The 16,429-nt window shown below is 34.1% G+C and overlaps 1 protein-coding gene across 3 annotated transcripts; it reads right to left on the bottom strand.

Moving 5' to 3' along the window:
• Positions 1-9,917: 9,917 nt before the first annotated feature.
• On the bottom strand, positions 9,918-13,582 carry LOC149537705 (vacuolar protein sorting-associated protein 55 homolog). 3 transcript variants are annotated; one of them, XM_089799081.1, is made up of 5 exons: positions 13,433-13,582; positions 10,807-10,962; positions 10,639-10,678; positions 10,426-10,510; positions 9,918-10,291 (listed from the first exon to the last, which is right to left on the bottom strand). In XM_089799081.1, exons 2-5 carry the CDS (start codon positions 10,903-10,905, stop codon positions 10,093-10,095), a joined length of 423 nt encoding a protein of 140 aa, XP_089655207.1. In that variant the 5' UTR covers positions 10,906-10,962; positions 13,433-13,582; the 3' UTR covers positions 9,918-10,092. The 3 variants fall into 3 exon arrangements, with proteins under 3 accessions (XP_089655207.1, XP_089655208.1, XP_089655209.1); XM_089799082.1 differs by having other exon boundaries at positions 10,807-10,957; positions 13,433-13,569; XM_089799083.1 differs by lacking the exon at positions 13,433-13,582 and adding an exon at positions 13,221-13,336 and having other exon boundaries at positions 10,807-10,957.
• Positions 13,583-16,429: the final 2,847 nt, after the last annotated feature.

Genomic DNA, 16,429 nt, shown 5'->3' with positions numbered 1-16,429 from the left:
TGCAGCGAAAAAAAATGCTACTTGCCTTTAAATAAACCCAATTCGTACCTCCCTCATATGCAAAAATAGAAATAATGGAGACCAATTCGAAATGAATACTACTTCAAATCAAAGAAGCTGAGGAACAAGTGAAACCACGTTAGGCTTGACAAATATCCTCTCATATTTATATTTTTTCTCATTGCATTCATATGTTAATGAACTATGCTCATATTTGCCAGTCAATAGGTATTAACTGATTGACTTTCCACTGGTTTATAGGTTCCTAATGCCTCATGAATGTCCTACAATTATTGCATTCTGCGAACATCTCTTCAAGGATCTGCTTTTAATGCTGCACATTTGCATATATACCTGCCAGAACATTTTCAATGATCAGTATTCCTTAACGGATGACCGTATGCTGTAACAACGCTCCATTTTTTGCATACCTTTTTTTTGCACTGGCAGCTGTAATTACAAATCTGATTAATAAATTTACTTCCAATATGCTTTGGTGAATGTCTTTCAACACTTAAATTCATTGTTTTGACAGTGGCATAGGATTATCTTGATCGACCTTGATCTTTGTAAAAGGCCGAGAGATGTCAAACAAAGACTAGCACAAATTGAAAACTTGAATTCTTTTTGGTTGGTGCTGATTACACTTATTCCCAGGTGCTCCTGCACCAGACACACTGGGCAAGAAAATTTTGTGAGTGAAGCTCAAACTAATTTTGTGAACTCATGTTCGATTGCAAAAAAATGTCCCCACGAATCTTCCTCTTGCAATATATCGGTCTCATGCTCATCCACTACATCCATGTCTAGTCTCCTGCAACTATATCTTCTGTGTGGGTTGCTATCGCATCCTTCGCTTTCTAGCTGCAACTTTTTATATAATCTCCACATCCCACAACTCTTATCCCAATTTTGTTCCACAAACGCAATCAATACAGGCCTCCACACGACCCATATTGTCATCTTCCTCGGACTCATCATCTCAACTGCTGTAATTTCTCATCACGCATTTACCTTTCTCGACGGCTTGATCGAGACTCCACACACCCACAACAATCCTTCTGAGTCCCCACAACCGCTTCACTCCTAAAGTGCAAGCTGCCTCATAGTCTGCAATTGGTTTACACAACTCTCTAATAGTCACCCATAAATCCTGGTGTAGACTGCCTCACAGTTGGCGATCAGTCCACGCACTCAAAACTATTGGCTCTGATACCATTTGATGCAGGAGCAAACCTCCCTCCTGCCTTATGAAACAAATCTTGAATACAAACTATTGCAACCACTTGCAAAAAACAAACTCTGCTCCTAATTGTTGACATTTGATAGCTTCGGTCAAATAAACCTATGACTATATATAATTATATATGAAATAAAATTAGATATAAGTTTATTATATGAGAGAATTACATATATATATATATATATATATATATATATATATACATATAACTATGATTATATTTATTATTATATTAATTTTCAAATTAACGAATAGACATGTCCCATGAAGGGACAAATCTCTTCTTAGCCTTTTCTCATTATAAATAAGAGGTTGCTGCCATTAAGAAAACACATACCAAACATTATGGCAGTGCTATTACATCTGCAAGCGATCCTCATAAAAATAACATGGTATCAAAGCCTAATTGCAGATGTAAATCGAATAGAAAAAAACGAAGGAATTATTCTGAATATAGAACTATTTTTATATATCTTGCCAAGTTGAACAGCAACTATAATGCAGTGGACCCTCAGCCATTATGGAGCATCTGGGCAGATTTGGACAATGTTCAACAAGCTCTTCTGACATCTCCAAATGACCCATTAGAATTTGTAAAGACTTGTTAAGGAAAAATCAACAGGAGTTGGAATTGGAGGATATGTATACACATCGGTAAATATATTTAAGATCTTCTAAAAATTGATTCCTTAAAGTGACATCACAAAAAGAGATATTTTGGAAACTACAACTTTACAAAGACATAATTATTTTATAGTGAGTGCACTGTTTGACTGTCGTATGGATTTTATGAATATGCCATGAGTCCTCATCTAGTGATAGAAGATAGTTCGGGGAGATACTTGCAAAGAAAAGAACAGTTACAGCATATTATATAATGAGTGAAAAAGCTTCAAGAAGGATATTCACAAGATATGCTGAATGCCCTAATTGATCACAACTAATTTCAATTAATCTCCCATGTGACCCCTCTTCTCCAATTGTGGGAATCTTGCACTGTTGGTGCTTGGGCTATGGTCTGTGCATGGCCCTCGAAGGAATATCATGGATGCAAGCACAAACATGAAGAATTTAGAGTACAGGGTAAATACTTCAGCAAACTATATCGAAGCTAGGACATTTGCGAAGTTTGTTTCTTGATTGGGTGGACTTTGCCTTAGCCGCAAAAGTTAGTGAGTACCAACATTATATTCTCAATGGAATAAAGTTGAATGCAACAGATACTTGTTAACATCACAGACCCGATATGGTACGAGGATATTAAAATAAAGGAAATACTGCATGATTGTAAACATTCTCCAGTTTGGGAGGCGTCAAACAATGGTCATCCATATTAGATACAGATTTTAATCTAAACATAGGAGTGCCAAGTCAGTGGCCCACTAAAATCACAGATGCATAGATTATCTTGATCATGTGATTCCACCCAAATGCGATCAAAGCATTAGATGGAAGACCACTGAAATTGATGGGTGAACCTTGATCGAAGACTGCATGAAAATTATAGATAACTGGTCTTGTAAAGGCGGAGTTCTGTTATTTCACATGCACTCATTTCCTCCGTGCTCAGACTTCTTCAGAGACTTTGTTTAACAAAAACAAATACCACAATGATAAAGATAAGAGATACATCTGCAGATGGGAGTGATAGACACGCAAATGTTAGTCGCATGGTTCCAAGACATACGTGTTCCATACTCAAGGTACGCAGCAATATACATAACGAAGAAATAAGGAAATAGGACAGCGAATAAAATAATCTGAGTGCCACCACCTTACAGTAAGGAACTCATTAAAACGACAAGGGAGACAAGCATAGAGGTGGCCAATAAAGGCCAATAAGAAGTAAGTAGAAATGTTTACCAAAATGTGATATACATGATGATAACTATTGCATTAAACCAAAAGGTGTGCCTTGATTCATTAAACTATGCCACAAAATTGCGACAGGGAAGTGAATATATAAGTTGTACCATTTATAGGAATATTTATCTTATGAAGTTATGAGGTTAGTATTAATTGCTTATTTCTTATGAGAAATTAGTGAATATAGATTTATGAAATTGGTCACCTTCGACTATCATGTGTGACATTAACAAGAAGTTTTCAATTTATTAATGAAACTAACAAGTATATGTGATATATATTGGGATTAATAATTATGAAATAAGTTTCTCTACTCTAATGAGATAATAAACATAGGTACAAGTGCTATGATATTTAATGTGACATTAATATTATAAACTTGATTATTAAAAGTGATTTTCTATGAGAGCTATGTGCCTTGATCTTTTCCTCCTAAAATAATATTGCAGGAAAATGGAGACTAATATTCAGAGGGAGTTTGACAATTCTTCAAAGGTAAAGTAGCTCAGAAGATTGATGTTCAGAGGGAGCCTGACACATCTGTCTGAAGGAGCAGATAGAGGATATGTTTCAATTGATCTTTGAAGATTCTGATCATATCAAAATGAGAGGGAGTTTTGATTTCATGTATGTTTTTGGTATCATGCGTGTGACTACATGATTTAATGAGCCTAACCCCTGTGTACACCATTAGGAAGTGACAACTTCCAAATGATTATCACTTGTAGTTATAGAAGTTGTTGAAAGCTAATGATCTTACAATAACTTAATTTTCCATTATCATGGATATCTTATGATGTCTATGCAGATTATGATAGATTATACTTTGCATGGTGGATGTCTATATGGTAAGCAATATGAAAATGTGTGTGCACATACCTTATAAGCATTTTTTCAGTACATAGTGAATGTTATGTGTATTGATATGGAAGGCCATTACACAGAGTACTTGGCGAACATCACGTATCTTGATGTTATGGAAGGCCATCACTCACAAATTACTTGGTGAATATCACAAAACTTGATGTTATAAAAGGCCATTACTCACAGTATTTGGTGAATATCTTGCATCTCAACATTCTGGAAGGCCATTACTCAAAAAGGATTTGGTGAATATCATTGATATTCTGGGAGGCCAATACTCATGATATCAGATGGGATATCAAACTTTTTTTTGAGTAATTGGCGAATATCATGTATTCTAGGAGACTGATACTCATGATATTAGATGTGATATTAAACCTTATTGAGTATTTGGTGAATATCCTATGTTGAATTTTTGGGAGACCAATACTCTTGATATCAAATGTGATATCAAAATGATGGATAAGTTTTTATCAAAGATATCCTTAATCTTGCTAACTTGATATTACTTTGAGGTAATACGTGTGTTTATCCTCCCTAGCTAAGAGAGAGTGTTGATGTTTGGTAGCTTTAATCGGATAAACCTATGACTAATAATAATTATATATGAGATATAATTACATACGAGATACAAGTTTATTATATGAGAGAAATATATATATATATATATATATATATATATATATATATATAACTATGATTATACTTATTATTATATTAATTGCCAAATTAACGAATAGTTCACGGGACATGTCTCTTCTTAGCCTTTTCTCATTATAAATAAGAGGTTGCTGAGGTTGCTGCCATTCGGAAAACACGTACCAAACATTGTGTCAGTGCTATTACATCTGCAAGCAATCCTCATTAAAATAACACTAATCAATTAGATTGCAAAAAGTGAGAGCTTTTATTTACGATAAATCTGCTAAGAAATAAAAATCACAATTATTGGCCTCTCTATGGCCTTGCAAGCAGTAGACAATTTCCTCTATAAATAGTTTCCACAAACCAATACCACTCTATTGTACATTGGCAACAGACCAAACTCTGTTTTCACAATCTACAGCCACCTTTCTGTTTAATGTTTCTTCCCATGCCTCTAAGCTTCTACGCACTCCTCTTATCTACACAACCAACACCAAATCTCTTTCTTCTCAATGGCTTGCAGTCTCCTCTTAGGTCGATCCACGTGATACATATATTAAATAGCCTTCATTGTTTCGCACTCTCTTTCCTTTTGGCCTTCTTTATGTCGTTTTGTCTAGCCTTTGCAACCCTTCAATTCATTTTACAGGATGCTGCAATTAATCTCACATTTTTTAACCTTCCTCTACCTAATCAAAAGCTGCATCGAATGTTTTCATATGCTACTTGCCTTCAGAAACCACAAACTCATACCTCCTTCATATGCGAAAAACATAACAGAAACCAATTTGGAATTGACAGTTACTTCAAATAACAGAAGCTGAGGAACAAGTGAAACCACGTTAGGCTTGATATATGTCTCTCATTCTTTTATTTTTTTCATTCATCTGTTAATACTGTGCTCATGTTTGCCAGTCAATAGGTATTGACTGATCAACTTTCCACTTGTTTAAAAGTTCCTAATGCCTTGTGCATGCCCTACACTTACTGCATTCTATGAACAACATCTATTTAAGGATCTAGTAAAACATTTCATGTCCCTTGTTTTGTGCTACCACATTTGCATATAGACCGATTCACAAGAACATTTCAATGGTAAGTATTGCTTGATGGATGACCATATGCTGTAACAAAGCTCCATTTTCTGCATAGTTATTTTGCACAGGCAGCGGTAATTACAACATCTGAATTATAAATCCGCTTCCAAAATGCTTTGGTGAATGTCTTTATCTAAACCAACACTTAAATTCATTGTTTTGACAACACCTTAAAGGATGATCTTGATGAACATTGATCTTTGCAAGGCCAAGAGATGTCAAACAAACAAAGACTAACAAAGACTGAAAGCTTATATTCTTTTTGGTTAGTGCTGATTACTCGTATGCCTGGGTGCTCCTGCACCATGAATGAATTGTCTAAAAGGAAAGATATAAAAAGGGGCAGAACAAATGCAGCAATAGCTGCACAAGGACCTATGGAGATTGGCAGATGATTCGAAATTCCATTTTTTATGGCAAAGCAAGATTGCAGATATATGGGAGTCACAAATTATTGGTTTTCATAAAATAAGGTTTTAATATTGGAAGATAATTTATTTGCAGCACTGAAATGTATAGTAGCCACTGAATAGTGTAAATAACAATACTACTCAACCATACAACTATGAATGTTACTCTCCCTGAAAAAGGAGTTACTAGAGAGCACAGAGAAGGGAAAAGTTAAAACCTAACCAATAAAATCTTTGACCATACAACTATGGCTGTTACTCCCCCTGAAAAAGGAGTTGCAACAAATGCACCAAAGAAAAAATCTGACCAATGAAATCTTACCCCAGGAAGCTTCATCAAAGTTTAATTTGATGTCCCCAAATGCTACTGGACCACTGGAACTAGATGAATCTCCAGAGATCATGAATGTCGCCCTTTGGAATGAAGAATATCAAACATCCGCTCTCCAAGTTTGAGGCCCTGTGGAATGAAGAATATGAAACACTTAGCACTGCATTTACAAGGAATGCCACTGGAGACAATAGCTCTTGGCAACATTTTTCTGAAGCCTGGTTTTGTTAACATAGAAATGTGTTGAAATGTAAGTGGCTGGTTTCCTTGAGGGACATGGTTTGGACTGCCAAATATTTGTGATATTCCTTAACTTAATAGCCACATTGCACGACATCCATAAGTGACTGGCCTCTTTGGACTGCCAACTATTTGTGATATTCCTAAAATAATTAGCCATGTTGCACAACACCATAAGTGACTGACCTCAAAATTAATGATGAATGCTACTTTGTTTAATGGCTAAATCCTATATGCTTCCATTCAGAGAATCCAGTGGATGAAGAAAGGCAATTTTGGAGCCACAGCACATTTATTCTTAGTTACCTGGGTTCGCTGGTTTGCCCTAAAAACCACGTCTGGGTTCGAACGAGTTCGAAATACTGGTCAGGTTCAACCCAAATTTGATCAGGGTTCCATTTGGCAGGGGGTGGTTCAAACCCATAGTTTGTGAAGGACATGCTGCAGGAGCCAAAGGTGGTTAAAGCAAAGGAAGATGCAGAGCCCTCTTACCCAACGACAATGGCGACACCATAGTCAAGAAACTAACCAGAAAGAAAGAACAGTGTGAAGAAATTTTGATTCTAAGTCACTGATTATAAAGTTAATTAAAATTTAGCTATCGAAGATGAATAACAAATATCCGAATTGTATGCATGAAGTATTTTTTGGCACTTCACAGGGAAAAAAACTAAACGTAAAATCCTTATATACAATATAGTGGGTGTAGGACCAAACCTGCTAATTATCAATCAAAAAATAATAATAATAAAACATAAAAATATCTTAAGGGATAATGGAAGTATTTTAAATTGTCATCAGATTCACCAAAAAATAAATACTTCAGTACAAATAAAGAATCGGTCAAGATTTCTGAATTACGTGATTCTTTAAATTAATTCTACTCTAAAATTTTGCTGTGGAAATGAAGCTCTGCAACTGGTGACCTCATATGACATCATCAGACAATAAAATCTTTAATGTCAAAATGTCGACCATACAAGGTAGAAAACATCTGGAAGATCTTGGAAGACATGTTTCAACTTTCAAACAAACACAAGATTTTCACAGTATTATCATATGTAATCTTTATCATATTTCTTATAAACATTAAACTTGACAACAGTGACACACTATTCCTGACAAATTTCAGTTTTGGGTTCAGAAATTTTGAAATTATTTCTACTGTAATTTATGAATCCAAAAAAATACCTCTCATATAATACCATCTAAGTTACCAATTCAATGTGGATTCGGGAAGCAAATGCAGGATGCGGGAACAAAAAAAACTGGATGCGGATGTGGGAGGAAGCATATATAATATGTCAGATTTAATAATGTCACCACCTATCTGAGAGAAGGGTGCTATTTGGCATGGAAGACACCGTTTATAATATCACATCTTCTACATACTATTTGCAGTGATTTAAGTTTCCCATCACCTGCACAATGTTGGAAAGCAATGGAGAAAGCTAGAAGGTGCACGATGGGTTGAGTCCAATCTGCCACCTTTTTTATGTACCCGCCACCCAAGTGTACTCATTGTTGCTACTATGCTCCATTAATGGAGTTAGATCGCAATAACTAGTTTTTTGTTTAGCGAAGACTATTATGTTTCATGCCTCTGCACAAGGGCCATTGTAATTGGGAGGAAGCTCTCTATTTGAGGCACATGGAGTGTAAGACAAAGCTCACCAAAGAAAATTCGATACATATTGTGTTTCTACACCTGCGAATTCAGAAAGCATGCATTGCTTTCTAGATGTGATTAATAATGTGCTTGGAGCATGTGGTTGGCTTCTGGGAATCCACCCACTTCCGCTTCCACTTCCAGGAGTTACCTGGACAAATCGGTATCTTAGAATATCATAAAGGAAAATAACCTTACTCTAACATTAATCTAGGCTAATTATAAAATACACATGCAGAAGCATATAGATTGACCTGGATTAATATATGAATTTTGGTCAGAAGTAATAAAAGGGTGTAAAAAAATAATCCTATTTTTAATAATTAATTGTAAGCAAATTCAATCTGGTAAAACCGGCACTTCTGACTTCTGATTTGCCAAATTCTTTGCTCTTCCTTGACTGTCAAGGACTGGCAATATTTAAAATATCATAGGGCAATCACAAAAACAGAAGAGTTATGTTTTCCTAGGTTAACCCCCATGTTTAGACAAGTTTTACGGTAATGGAAATGATTGAAGACAGCAACTCTTTCAGTCATGCAAATGTCCGAAAATAGTTTGTTGCAGAATTAGGTTCTTTAAGTGTCCCAAAGTGAAGTGTCCCTCGAATGATTCTTCTCTTTGATGGATAGGATCTTTGATGAATTTTGGATATAGAATAACATATGCATATCGAATGCTTCTAGATACTAATGCATAGCAATTGTCGGGCTATATAAGTACCAAGTCAGATCTAGTACAAGGCAACAATCAAGTGAAACATATACCAAGGGAATAATATAGGAAGTAATCAGTACTATTTGAATTTGAATGTTTCAATTTTGGGGTTTGACTCCACACATTGGGGGACTGACATTGGACAAAAGCTTTTTAATATTGATGTGAGTAATAAATGACTAGATATGGGGGAGACTACACATGTCAAATATATGGGTATATGTGCATATGAGGATCAGATATGGTTGAATGTACAAATGAGTATAAACGGAAAGGAATCGTGAATCAGGGAAGGAGCCCAACTTTACACAAGATTGAGTTATTTTTCAACATGAAATTGTATTTAAACATCAAATCAATATGGCACAAAACTAAATGGTAATTGGCATTGCCACCATGCGCATAAAAATTTCAGCATTTCAAATATATCAGAATCAATATTAAGTCAAGATTCAAAATGCTTATATCAACAAGGAAACATTGGTACGAACTTACCACTCCTTACAAAATAAAAAACGAAGTGTCAACATGTGGAATATTTTATCAGATTTGATGCTTGAGTTGAGTTTCTTGTGGCCATGCCAAAATCAACAAAAAGTTGCCACTTGAATTAGAGAAAATTCACTCACCAATAGCATGATAAAACCACTCTTCTTACCATAAAGTTCTGATATTGGCAGAAATGACAATACTGAGAAATTATTATCTATCTATCTCCTTCAAACTTCCTATGATATTTTAATGGTGCTGAGATACAATATGGAAAAAATTATGTAAGTGGTGCTTAACAATTAGGAGGACTGTAGATATCTCAGTCAAGTTATAAGTGAAAGGATTGATGAAATCGTTGTTTTTCATTAAACCATTATCAAAAAACAAGCCACTCAGAAGATAATGTAACAAGATTACATAAAAATCTGCCCAGCAGGCCACTGCTGCTCCTTTTGTCCTTGATAACCCTGTGACTCAAGAAAAAATACACCTGACCTTACAATAAAATATTACAAAATTCAGATGTAGCCATAACTGTGCTCGTCTTCACTATTCATGCGAATATAAAAAAATGCTGTACAACCGAACACAAAAAGTGATGCAAATACCAAAAACATGGCCCCCAATCCAATAACATCGGCATGTTTTAGGATAGAAGGTATTGCAATACTGCCCATTACAGAAAACCCAGTCAAGAATTTTGCTATATCCACCCATCTGCAATCAAAAAGGTTGAAATAAAATGGAAATGTCAATTAATGCATTACTACAACTTTAAAAATATAAAAATAATTACAAACACTTCATTGCAATATAAACAATTTGATTGCGATATGAACAATGAAACCTACCCCCCAGCATCTGTGGAATTAATAAATGAAGAATCTCCACCTCCAAAAAATAAAAGTGGCATTGGCAGTATTATATACATAATGGCTGCAAAATAATCCAGCTACGAGCTTTAGTATTTACCTCAGTGGGACTGCAGTTTATTGACAAAACAGTATTCACAAAAATTTCAAGGAAAATAAAGCTTTTCTCTTGAGAAAATGCCACAAAAGTACCTGTTAGCATCGGCCACCAGTTACTGTATAAAGCGCAAGCCTGGAAATACATAATTGTGACAAAGACCCAAAAAAGTGAGAGAGAAATCTAATCACAAAAGACATTTTGCAAATATGTATGTATTATGCAATCAGATGTAAAATATAGTTGAAGAAAAGATCACAGACCAGTATTTGCAAAACAATTCCACCAGAAAACAGAATTGCTAAGGCAGCAAGTCTGAATGAATGTAAGCATGCCAACAAGTGACCTGGAATGTCTGCCATCGAAGTTCCAACTGAGCATAAACATATACCTGCCAAACCAGTAATCTTGCACCTACACTGAGACATGAACCATTGTCATTCACCATATCCATTGTGGTGTACATACAGACAATCACAAATAAACAACATGCAAAGTGTTCAGTAAACGTTTGTAAGATTAAAAGTAATTATACAAGACCACAACACTGTAATGCTGCAATGCAGCAAATGCCTATAAAGTTAGTAATAGAACTTGGGAAATCTCAGGAATGTGCATTCTGATAGAAAGCAAACTATAATTGTAACAGATATCAAGTAATAAAAGGGTTTTCTTCCTGGGAGGTATATAGTACATAATTTCATATAATCGTACACAATTCAGACTAGGGAATGGCTTCACAATTCAAAGAATAAAGTTGACTCTCAGTGAAAATACTGAAAAATAGATGACTGGAAGGATCCAATCATGAAAGAGGCTACTGTTAGTACTTGATAGTATGACACCCAAAAAACCCACAATTAACCCTAAGTAATTATGACATGCCAAATTTGTCATGCCACCTCATGTTTTTTGCAGTTTCTTCAAAAAGTGGTTTTGATTTTTTGATTTGGCTCTTTTTAACAATTTATAAAGCCACAGCACAATGGAAGATGTAACACTTTTGGTATAGAGTTACGGTATTCTAAATTTTCTGTAAGTTACACAGAAAAAATCTCTTTAAAAATTGAATTACAAAACAATAAAGATTTTTCTTGTAATATATAACCTAATGAAGTACTAGGCAAACAAGGTAAGGCTGCTCCTAAACTAATAGATCATGCTTCATAGCAAAATGGCCTACTGTTTTAAGGTGTGCTGTAAGCTCTTACGTAAACCCTCTCAGATGAAACTAAAATATAGTTTTTTAAGCACTGTGCAATTTCTCTTAATGTATAATGTCTCTATTTATCTAGAAGCACTATATTTGACATAAAATTAAAAGTAAAAATAGTTTTTTCTTTATTTGAACAGTTAATACATTGTAATTTGTTTTCCAATTTTTTGGCCAAGATTTCTGTGTTTTAAACCTGGTTAACTGCACTGCACAAAAATACCAGCAAACTTGATCTTGTCACCTGTGGTGAAGGTGACGCATTTTTCACAGTATGCAGCACTGCCCAATACTCTCGAGAGATTAGGAGATGAAGAGTAACCCTTTCAATTTCCTTAAAATCTTCAGCATTCTAGAGTTATAAAACATTGTGAACACACACTTCCATTGATGCTGATCATTAGATATCAGGACACTGCAAACAATACAGGCTGAAAACTAAAAATAATCATCTATTATCCTGATCCGTAGTCAAATCTCATCTAGTGTGAGCTTCCAGTATGTCTCGTATTCATTCTTCTCTAACAGGCATGGTTGTAAAATACAAATATCCGTAGCACTTCAGGTAATCATTGCAGTTATAGGCTTATACTTCCATTTTGTCTAATCTGAATGCAAACTAGCTGAATCACAAGGGCGTCTTCACGACGGGAATTTTATGTTATAACTATCATGAAATTCTTCGTGCCTCATTAGGAATATACAACAGTATGCATCTAATATTTTAATTCGTAGTTTCCAACCATCACTTCCCAATATTCCAGTTTCCTATTGTACATACCATCAATATTATATAAACAGTCCTGCACCTAGACTACAAACTACCACCACGTGTGAGACAGTCATTGTGCTGAAGAGGCAATATAATGGTATTTGTTCATTGTATAAGTGCATCTGTTAACGGGATAGATTGATAATCTATTTTGGAAAACATATTATTAATAGCTCTAGTTTCTGGATTACATTGTTTGTAAGTGTTTGAATCAACAATCTAATCCAGAAACTATAACTACAAGAGTTATGGATTATTAAAATCTGATATCATTGAAATTACTATTGCTTTACTAGTCTTGGACTAAAGCAGAATGCCAAATTGATTTTAATTTAGCAGAATTGTCAAGTTTAGACCTTTTTTTCCAATTTCTCTTTCTTTATACTATGTTTAAGTTTTCGGATTTTTTTGCTTTCTGGACCATATCCGTTCCCTGCCAACTATTTCCAAGAAAAATCAAACGTTTCCTGATTGGGGATGGCCCGATGACTTTTACGGCCCGTCCTGACATGTCCCAGAGACATGAACGACTGGAAAAGCCCTATGTTACAATTGAAATTTCATAATCGCCAGGATCAAGTTTCATGCATATATAAACAATAAAAATTGAAACAATATAATGGCTTCCGATTCACAGATAAACAGCCAGAATGGTCTAGTCTATAATAGAGGGAATTTCAAATTTTCCCTACTTGGGTTGCGCCCAGGTATCAAATACAAAGGGTATTCATGACACGATCAGGCTCCCATATGGCACTCACTAATTAGATATCTCTCTTTCTTTTTTCTGTAGGTTTTTCAGATATAAAGTAATATCTACAACTTAACAAACTGGTACATTAGATTTATCTCCACATAAAATCCAAGAATGAAATGGAATAAAGAGTATGTTATCTTTGCTTACCTGGATTTGTGATTGCCATTTACTTGGATCTGCCGAGAAGATTGTCTATTTCTGCTATGGAGAGCTGCTCACCTTCCCTTCTTCCTCCTTGGCCGGTTGGAAGAAGGGATTTATATCTAGTTAACCCAAAAGAACGCGAACTTGATTCATATTTTACGTGCACAGTCACTAGGTTAGAAAAAATGCCCAGCGAAAAGCAGGCCAAGACTTCTGGAAGGTAATTTTACATGCAGGGTCGCTATGTAGAAAGGATTCTCTCTAATTCTTTGGGGGACTTTTTTTATGTGAATAGAATATTATTTATGTATCTCCTAGTTTACTAGTTAAAATGTAATTAAACTTTTGAATTAGGTAGTTACATATAAATTATTAATATATTTTAAGAAATCTAATGGTTTTCTATTATTTTTATTTATTATTTATATGTAAATTTAATAACTTTATAATTGCATAATCAGAATTTGCATGAAAAGAAGGTGCAATTAAAAGTGAATTGTAATTTTTATATGCAAGAAAAATAAAGATTTCTTTTAAATTGATTGTTTTTTACTATTATGAACATATTAGTAGGGAAAAGAGAAGGAATGTATTGGGTGTAAAGATGAGAAATCAATAAAAAATGATCTATCAACTAAATAGAATGTTGAAGGCCTTCATAAAAAGTCATTTCAAAATTCACAATATGAACAAAGTTGAAGTGGAATGCGTATTGAATTCAATGGCATGATCCATAAGAGGTCCACTAAAATTATTAGCTTCTTTAGATCAATAGATTAAATAAGATTTGTGGAAACCTAGAAAAAGGAAAGAACTCTTCAAATGAGCCCTTCAAAATTGATGGGAAACTCACTACAACTTCATGATTTAAACAAAACTAAGTTAATTGTCCTTTGCCTCAATCAATTTAACAAAGGTGATGTTAAAATTTAAAGTACTACATCGCAAACAACATGTTTAAAAAAAAAAAAAAAAGATAAAATCATATTGAAACCCTCTTATCCTTAACTTTTGAAATTTTAAAGTATGCACCATTAATGAAAGATCTTATTAAATAATACTTACAATATCTCTAAAATAAGTTTTATTGTTGTCTTTAGCATTGTTAAAATAACAAAAAGACATTTAAAAATGCGTATAACTATTACTTGTAAGCTAGCATATGTATAGAAAGCCTACAGATTTTGATACAAACTAGCTTAGTCGAATAGACATGTTTTTTTAGGTTCATCAGTAATAGCAGTTTGGGTTGTTGGGTTATTTAGGTAGTTGCAACTGTTTGAGAACTATGGTTGCCTTTTACTTGGAATGACATTTTTGTACTTATCTAAGTAGTTGTAGTTGTTTGAGAAGTATGGTCGCCTTTTGCTTTGAAAGACATTTTTGTACTTAATTCTCTTTTACATAATAGAAAGGGGGTTGGCTCTGCCTAGCTATCTAATTATCAAAGAAAATGCATATAGATATAAAATTTCATTTATAAAATTGTTTACCATTTAAATGTTTATTTTATACTCTCTTTTTAATGAATAGTTAGTTGCTCTCTGCCGAGGGCATTTTATTATTTTCATTGTTAATGTATTCTTGAAATAAAGTTCACAAAACTTTTGACACTAAAATCTAACAATGATACTTTGTAATAAAGAGATAACTAGTGATGTACAAACAAAGAAAAAATTGTGTTAAATGAAATGTATTTTTATACAATTTAGTGGAATGAAATAAACTTTGATAAAATTAAGGATTATCTTTTAAGAATGATGTGGGTAGCTTTTTATAAAATAAGATATGATGAAGGTTTTTAAATTATTGAATAGATATGACAAAGTTATCATTAATCAATTTATCATTAATTTATTTATCATATCTTAATTTCAAGATTTCATAGAACTAATAATAAGTAATTATTTTGGCTCTTCTAGGGTAGTGATGGGTCATCCTTCATTGGATTCATGTTTTGATGTGTGGATACTTCCAGAGCAAATTTGGTTGAAGTTAAATTTTGACAAGACCTCTAAAGGGAATTTGGGTCCAAGTAGTATTGGCTTTATTGCTAGAGATGAGATGGGTAATACCTTGACAACAGGGGCCAAGAGGCTGAAAGACAAAACAAACAAAGAAGCGGAGATACTTAATTTCCATAATTCATAGAATTAATACTAAGTACATTACATAATAATAAATAATTATTTTATCTCGTCCAGGGTAACAATGGCTCATCCTTCATCGGATTCATGTGTCGATGTATGGATACCTCCAGAGCAAAATTGGTTGAAGTTAAATTTTGCTAAGGCCTCGAAAGGGAATTTGGGTCCAAGTAGTGTTGGATTTATTGCTAGAGATGAGATGGGTAATGCCTTGGAAATAGGGGCCAAGAGGTTGAAAGATGAAAATAATAAAGAAGTGGAGATTTCAAAAAGAAAAGAAGTTGAGGTTAAAGAGTCTACATCTAGAGAGAGACTCAATGAGTACGATTATGGAAATTATCAAAGGAAAATCATAGGTGTGGTATTTAAATAAATGTGTTCAGATTATTAAAAAATTGTTGGATGAAAATTTGAGGATTATAAGATTGGTCATGTCAAGCGAGAGATGAATAAAGAAGTTGATATGTTATCTAACACTAGAATTAGATTGGGAAATTATGGGATGGAAGAGTTTGTGGAGGACCAGAGAGACTTTAAGTGGTGTTTTATTTGATTGGGAAAATGAAAGTCCATTCAATTACATGCAACTCACAAAAATGCATGCAAGCTACCTGCAAATCTTGGAATAAAGCCCTGATACCAAATGAAGGGAGATTGGGCATGTCATTAAAGTAATATGTGTGCATCTACTACCTATTTATTTTTTACAAATAAATGACAATATGTTGATACAAACACATACTATTGTGCCATAGAGAAAAATCAGGCACATATTAAGCACAAATTCAATTTGTCAATCAAGTCGACATCAAAGAACCATAATACAAGAATCCATCAAGAATCACCATAGAAA

The sequence above is a fragment of the Cupressus sempervirens genome, chromosome 9 (assembly GCF_028749045.1).
Source record: "Cupressus sempervirens isolate cs-2001-9-10 chromosome 9, ASM2874904v1, whole genome shotgun sequence".
Taxonomy (NCBI): domain Eukaryota; kingdom Viridiplantae; phylum Streptophyta; class Pinopsida; order Cupressales; family Cupressaceae; genus Cupressus; species Cupressus sempervirens.
This window is presented reverse-complemented; position numbering and strand designations above follow the sequence as displayed.